General features: G+C 55.9%; 1 protein-coding gene across 1 annotated transcript; it reads left to right on the top strand.

Annotated features, from left to right (window-relative positions):
* Nucleotides 1-243: 243 nt before the first annotated feature.
* On the top strand, nt 244-7,177 carry Lrfn3 (leucine rich repeat and fibronectin type III domain containing 3). The gene is made up of 3 exons (XM_005330566.5): nt 244-1,420; nt 2,709-4,139; nt 6,549-7,177. The coding sequence occupies exons 2-3, from the start codon at nt 2,725-2,727 to the stop codon at nt 7,012-7,014; spliced, it is 1,881 nt and encodes a 626-aa protein (XP_005330623.1). The 5' UTR covers nt 244-1,420; nt 2,709-2,724; the 3' UTR covers nt 7,015-7,177.
* The last annotated feature ends 470 nt before the right edge of the window (nt 7,178-7,647 follow it).

Here is a 7,647-nt window from a genome sequence, read left to right as displayed (position 1 = left end):
CTCTCTCTCTCTCTCTCTCTCTCTCTCTCTCTCTCTCTCTCTCTCTCTCCTATCTCTGTCTCTCTGCCTTAGTCTCTGTGCCCGTCTCAGTCTCCTTGTATCCAGGGATTCTCGCTCCCAGCAGTGCTAGGGCGACTCCATAGGAGGTGGGGCCAGGGGCGTGCCTTTGAGAAAGGGGGGGGCTGCCTACGCCTTTAAGCGCGGGCGCGCGCGAGGCCTGCGCCTTTAAGCGCGGGCACGCGCGCGGCCCTGGGTTCCCGGCGAGGAGGCCGCGGGAGCTCCCGGACCCGGCCCGCCTGCCCGGCCCCCGCCCGGCCCTCGCCCCGGCCCCGGCGGGGGAGGGGTCTCTGAGCGCGGCCCCTCCCCCCTGGCGCCCCCGCCCGCGCTGCGGTGCCCCCATCCCGCGAGTTCCTGTCTGTCAGTCCGTCTGTCTGCGCCCAGGCCTCGCCCCACCCCGGCCCTGGGGCTGCCGGGCGGGCCGCCCCCCTCCCCACCGCAGCGGACCCCCTCCCTCTGGGCCAGCGCCAGCTGCAAGCCGGGAAGCAAGCCGCGATGCTGCCGCCCTAGACCCTGGGCCCGCACCCCGACATCGGGGGCTTTCACCCCGAGATTGGATGGAGAGATACGGAAACCCAAGCCTGAGACCCTGATCTGGGGCTAGCACCCCGAGATCCAGCCCGCGAAACCCGCAGATCTGGACCCTGAACCCCAATATCTGGAGCTGGAATCCCAACATCGGTCCCTGGGACCCCAAGATTTGGAAACTGAATCCCATGATTTAGAGCATGGACCCCAAGATTTGGTATATAAGCCCCCAAATCTGGAGCTGAACTCTCAATTCTGTGCCTGGCACCTTGAAATCTGAGACTGGATTCCAAAATCTATATCCTGGAACCCACTATTTGGGAACTGAACCCTGGGATTTAGGCCTCAAATTCCAAGATCTGAACCTTGGGATTCTAAGGCACCTGAACCTGAATTTGGGCCTGAAGTCCTTCCTGCAGACCTGAAGGCTGAAATCTGGGGCTAGAGACCTCCAAGTCTTTACTTGGCACCCCAGTATCAGAACACAGAACCCCACTACCAGAATCCAGGGTTGGATTTGGAACTTAGACCCTAAACTTCCCCATTTGACTAATTTAGCATCCTAAGACTGGAGCTGGGAAACCCTGACCCTAAACCAACCAAACTTGGGCCAGGATCTCTAAAACAGGATCCTAGAGGTCCTATATTTGGGGGTCTGGGACCCTAAGTATCAAGATCTGGAGACTCCATGGGCACGGATTTAAGCTGAAACACAACAGTCCTTCTAGAGACCTCAGGAACAGGGACGGCATGACCAGACACCCCCTCCAGAGTCCTGACCTCTGACCCCCTTGGAGCCTGAGGACTCCGCTCCCTGGGGTGGCTTCCAGCTCAGGTAAGGCCATTGAGAGACCTCTGTGGTGGGGAGGGACTTGAGAGGACCTTTGTGACTGGGGTGGAGGACCAGGTCCCCTTTGGCACTCTAGGGTTTCCCTGGAAAAAGTCATTTCATTCTCTACATCTACCTCCAGTCCTGCTCTCCCTCCAACAATCCCAGGACACTTGGCCAGCCTACCCCTCTGACCTCCTCATTCCCAGCAGATAGCATCTCCAGTTCTCTGCTGCCACCACCCTTACAGCTTCTCACCATCTGTCCTGCCTGACCATCTCCAGCTGCCTTTCATGTCCACCACCACTCTCTCTAGTCCCCTTTCTGCCCCTTTCCTCTCAGTAACCATCTCTGTTCACCTTTACTCTCTCTGATATATCTGACAGCTCTGTCCACAGCTCCTCTCTCCAGCCATCTCTGTCTACTGCTTCACTCAGTGACCATCTTTGACATCTCTGTCCCCTGTACTTTTCTCTAATCATCTTCCACTGGCTCTTTGCTCTGTCCACATCTGGCTCTAATCCTGGGTCTGTGATCGCCTCTAACCATGTTTGACATCTCTATCCACCACTCTTCTCTCTAGCTGCCCTGCCGTCCCTCCTCTCTATCTTCCCTTTCTCTGACCATCTTCCACTATCTCTCCTGCCCTTCACCCACCCCAACTCCAACTCTCTGTCTACAACCATCTGTTCATCTCTGGCCTTTCCTTGTCCCCTCTCACCCGTTATCTCTCTTAATTGTTGATCTCTGATTATTTCTACCATCTCTGGTTGTCTTTCTTCCCTATGATGACCTCTCCCTGCTCCCCTGGTCTCCAACTGATTCTGATGTCTGTTCTTTCTCCTCTCTCTGAACACCTCTCTGGCTTTTGACCATGTCAAATCACTTCTCTCTCTGACCAGCTCTCCTGGCTGGACTATTCCTGACCACCTCCCCTCTCTGGTCACGTCTGACCATTTCTGATTACCACCTGACCACCTCTTCTCTCAGTAGGAATCTTTGACCCTCTCTTTGCCCACCCTGGCCAACTCGCCTATTCTTTGACCATCTAGGCCCATTCCCTAGCCTCTTCCCTTCCCTCTGACCATCTTTGTTCATTTCTCCTCCCTCTGTGCCTCCACTATACACATCTCTGAGTCTCTGAATACCTCCTCTGGCTTTGGACTGTGTCTGACCACTCCTCCCTCTGAGCATCTCTGACCAGCTCTGCTGCTCACAGCCCATGGTGACCTTCTCCCTGTGGGGCCCCTCTTCTGGCCTCAGCCTGCCCTAATGCTGCTCCTCTTACCTGCAGGTGGCCCCCGCCCGCGATGGCCGTCCTCCCGTTGCTCCTGTGCCTGCTACCGCTGGCCCCTGCCTCGTCTCCACCCCAGCCAGCCACATCCAGCCCGTGTCCCCGCCGTTGCCGCTGCCAGACCCAGTCACTGCCCCTAAGTGTGCTGTGTCCAGGGGCAGGCCTTCTGTTCGTGCCACCCTCACTGGATCGCCGTGCAGCGGAGCTGCGCCTAGCAGACAACTTCATTGCGGCCGTGCGCCGCCGCGACCTGGCCAACATGACGGGCCTGCTGCATCTGAGCCTGTCTCGCAACACCATCCGCCACGTGGCAGCCGGCGCCTTTGCTGACCTACGTGCCCTGCGCGCCCTACACCTAGATGGTAACCGACTGACCTCGCTGGGCGAGGGACAGCTACGTGGCCTGGTCAACTTGCGCCACCTCATCCTGAGCAACAACCAGCTGGCAGCCCTGGCAGCTAGTGCCCTGGACGACTGTGCTGAGACGCTGGAGGACCTCGATCTCTCCTACAACAACCTCGAGCAGCTGCCCTGGGAGGCTTTGGGCCGCCTGGGCAATGTCAACACGCTGGGCCTTGACCATAACTTGCTGGCTTCTGTGCCTGCTGGCGCCTTTTCCCGCCTGCACAAGCTGGCACGGCTGGACATGACCTCCAACCGCCTGACCACCATCCCACCTGACCCCCTCTTCTCTCGCCTGCCGCTGCTTGCCCGGCCCCGTGGTTCTCCTGCCTCTGCCCTGGTGTTGGCCTTTGGTGGGAACCCCTTGCACTGCAACTGTGAGCTGGTGTGGCTGCGGCGGCTGGCTCGGGAAGACGACCTCGAGGCCTGTGCCTCGCCACCTGCACTGGGGGGCCGCTACTTCTGGGCTGTGGGTGAGGAGGAGTTTGTGTGTGAACCACCTGTGGTGACCCACCGCTCACCACCCCTAGCAGTGCCTGCAGGTCGACCAGCTGCTCTACGCTGCCGGGCAGTAGGGGACCCAGAGCCCCGTGTGCGCTGGGTGTCACCCCAAGGCCGGCTACTGGGCAACTCGAGCCGTGCTCGTGCCTTCCCTAATGGGACACTGGAGCTGCTGGTCACCGAGCCAGGCGATGGTGGCATCTTCACCTGCATTGCGGCCAATGCAGCTGGTGAGGCCACGGCTGCTGTTGAGCTGACCGTGGGTCCCCCACCACCTCCACAGCTAGCCAATAGTACCAGCTGTGACCCCCCGCGGGACGGGGATCCTGATGCCCTCACCCCGCCCTCTGCTGCCTCTGCCTCCGCCAAGGTGGCTGACACCGTGCCCCCTACTGACCGTGGCGTCCAAGTGACTGAGCATGGAGCCACAGCTGCTCTCGTCCAGTGGCCAGATCAGCGGCCCATCCCAGGCATCCGCATGTACCAGATCCAGTACAACAGCTCAGCTGATGACATCCTCGTGTACAGGTGCAGGGGCCAGGCAGAGGGGTAGCTGGGTGGGGGAATGAGGAATGGGGAGGATGGAGGGCACACCCATGAATGCTCCATACTGAAGCACAGCTGAGAAATGATGCTACAGGGTCACAAAGAAAATCAGACGGCAAAGGTAAAAGAAATCTGGCAGTGAGGTTCACCAGAATCAGGCAGAAGTGGTAAAAGAAATCTGACAGCAATGATAAGAAGAAATCAGGCTATAAGGAAAAAGAAAATCAGACTATAGGGCTAAACAATATCAAGCAGTAATGATAAAAGAAATGAGGCTGTAGAGGCAAAGAGAAATAAGACAGTAAGAGTAAATGGTAACAAACATGAGGAAATTAGACAGCAAGAGTAAAAAGTAATCAGGCCAAGAGAGTAAAACATTAATGGGGATGAGTGGCGGGGGATAAAAGCAAATTTCAGCAGTAAAAGGTAAAGAGAGAAAAGCCTAGTTTTCTAGATGACGGCTTTATACAATCGAGGCTGCAGGAAGAAAAAGATCAAGCAGGAAGGTACAGGAATGTCAGAGAAAATGAAATGAGGCAGCCCCGTTACAAAGGAAATCAGACCAGAGTTTAAAAGGAAAACTTGGGGGGAGGAGGTTAAATAGAGACTAGGCTTTGGGTTCATGCGGAGAGTGATCTCTGTACATGTGGAGTTCTGATAATGGTGACATCAATTTTTGATTTGCTAAGTCAAATCAAACCTAATTCAAGCTCTTCTTTCTATATTTCCTATATGTCACTCTTGGGGGTTCCCTTCTCTCTTCCGTGGTTGCAAACAAAAAACAGAGTTTTTAAGAATCCAAGAGGTGGGGTGCTTCAACTTCTGCCCCCAAGCCAGATAGCATTTGGTACATATGGTGGAAAGTGGTTGCTGCTGACACCTCTTAGTGAAGTCCAACCTTGCATGAGCAGTTGTTAATGACACCCTGTTCTTGCCAGCAGGCTGGGCCAAGTGTGCAGTCCCTGAGGCGTGGTTCCAAGTGTGCAGTCCCTGAGGCGTGGCCTCAGTACTGGTCTTCATCTTCGTGCTGCTTATGTGCTTATGTGCTATAAGGTGCACGGTGGCCAAGGACTGGGATGTACAATGTGGAAACCCAATACCAGGACCCCCTCCCGCCTCTGGGACCCACCCCTCAAGAGATCATCACTTGGTTTTCTTTTCAGTCCTGATTCTACTCCTTTTTCTCAGGCAACACTACTCAGTAGATTCCATGGGGGGCTCACTCTGAAAAATCACACAAGTCCTGGCCTCCTTGCCTAGACTTGTTAATGGGACCAGCAGTCTTTTGGATGGCCACCATCCACAGGCAATCCTGGAGATTCCTGTTTCTCTCTCAATAAAGCAGTTTAGTAATAAAACAAGCTAAACCTCCAACACGGTACACTGCACCTACAGGAAGTATGGTGGAATTGGGTGGTAAGGTTAAAAGGAAATGGGAAAGGTAAGGATAACAATAGACATAAAAGACAGTTAAGTGATGAGCCGGAAAGAAATAAGGCAACAGGGAGAAAAAGAAATCAGCAGCGGTGATTCAGATGACAGGACTCACTGGAAAACAGACTACAGATACGAGGATGATAGTAATAATAAGGGAATGGGGCTAGGGGGAAATTTTTTGGCAGCTTAGAGGAAATCAGGCAGCAGGGGTAACAGGGAATCAGGTAGTTAGATTAAAAGATTAAAGAGAATTCTGCTGTACACTAGGGGAAAATCAGGCAGCTGGAAAAGGAAAATTAGGCAGAGACTGGAGAGAAGTCAGATAGGAACCAGAGGGGAATTGGGTGGGGGTCTGGAGGGCGATGGGGGAATGAGAGTAAAGGGAAATTGGCTGGCAGGCTAGAAGGAAAGGGGATTAGGTCCGAGGGAATTCAGACAGGGTTAGAACAAAATTGGGCTGGAGAGACGGCTGGCATCAGGACTGGCAGGAACTTTTATAGTCAGATCAGAGTGAAATCAGGCAGAGGATTGGGGCAGAACTAGGCAGGGAAGTTGAGCTGCAGAGTGGAGGGAAGTTGGGTGGCAGTGCCGAAGAGGAACAGGGCAGGTGGGTATAAATACATGAAACAGAGTGGAGGAACTCAGGTGGTAGGCTGCGGAGAAACTGGGCATGGGGTCCAAAGAAAAAGCAAAAAGAAGTGGGTTGGCAGGCTCAGGGAGGCAAGAGGGTGGACTAGAGTGAGATTGCAGAGCAAACTGGAGGGACGTCAGGCAGGTCGCTGAAGGGGTGTCAAAGGCCCAAGGAAACTGGAATGCTGGCCAGAGGGAACTTGGTGGCTAGAAAAAAATGAGGTAGCAGAGTAGAGGGAATCTAGCCCCACGGGGCTTTGGGTGGGGGAGAGAGAAGATGGGTGCTGGGCAGCGGGACCTGACTCCACCTGCCTGCTCCTCCAGGATGATCCCGGCAGACAGCCGCTCGTTCCTGTTGACTGACCTGGCGTCAGGCCGGACCTACGATCTGTGCGTGCTTGCCGTGTACGAGGATAGTGCGACGGGGCTGACCGCCACGCGGCCCGTGGGCTGTGCCCGCTTCTCCACCGAGCCTGCGTTGCAGCCATGCGGAGCCCCGCACGCACCCTTCCTGGGCGGCACAATGATCATCGCGCTCGGTGGTGTCATCGTGGCCTCGGTACTGGTCTTCATCTTCGTGCTGCTTATGCGCTATAAGGTGCACGGTGGCCAGCCCCCCGGCAAGGCCAAGACACCCGCGCCTGTCAGCAGCGTTTGCTCCCAGACCAATGGCGCCCTGGGTCCCCCGCCCACTGCACCTGCCCCTGAGCCCTCCGCACCCAGGGCCCACACCGTTGTCCAGCTGGACTGCGAATCCTGGGGGCCCAGCCACGAACCCACGGGACCCTAGCTGGGCACCCACCTCTATGGCTCCTCTGGCTCCAGGGGACAGCAGGACCCGGACACCCCGCGGGACCTGGCCTCAGACTCACCAAATTGCTCACGGTTTTTAAAACTCTGAAGGGGAGGGTGTCGGGGCACCGGGGCACAACAAAAAAGTCCTATTTTTCTAAGCTTGGGCCTGGGCTCTTGCCCTTGTCTCTGTCTGTGGGATTTGGGGGAATGGTACAGGGGTCTGGGGCTGGGTGAACCTCTTCTGAGAGACCCCCAGTTCAGCCTGAGGTCCTGGGGCAGGAGCCAGTGGGGAAAACTGAGGATGTTCATCCATTCAGTCGACATCCCTGGAGTGTCTACCTGGATGACACTGCAGTGACCCTGGAAGCCTTGAGCCCTAACCTCAGGGAGCACAAAGTCCAGTGGGAGATATGTCTCAGGCAGTGATAGCCCAAAGAGACTGGGAATATGGTGATGAGGGGAGCCTGGGGGAAGTAATGACTGGCTCAGCCCGGGGTGTGGTCAGGGAGGGCTTCCTGGAGGAGGAGACCTGGGCTCTAAGAAACATCTGAAGGAGATAATTGGGCAAAGAGCTGAAGAAAAGCTGTTCCAGGAAGAGGGCACAGATAAGCAAGAGCTTAGTTTATAG

This window comes from Ictidomys tridecemlineatus, chromosome 15, assembly GCF_052094955.1.
Source record: "Ictidomys tridecemlineatus isolate mIctTri1 chromosome 15, mIctTri1.hap1, whole genome shotgun sequence".
NCBI classification, from domain to species: domain Eukaryota; kingdom Metazoa; phylum Chordata; class Mammalia; order Rodentia; family Sciuridae; genus Ictidomys; species Ictidomys tridecemlineatus.
This window is presented reverse-complemented; position numbering and strand designations above follow the sequence as displayed.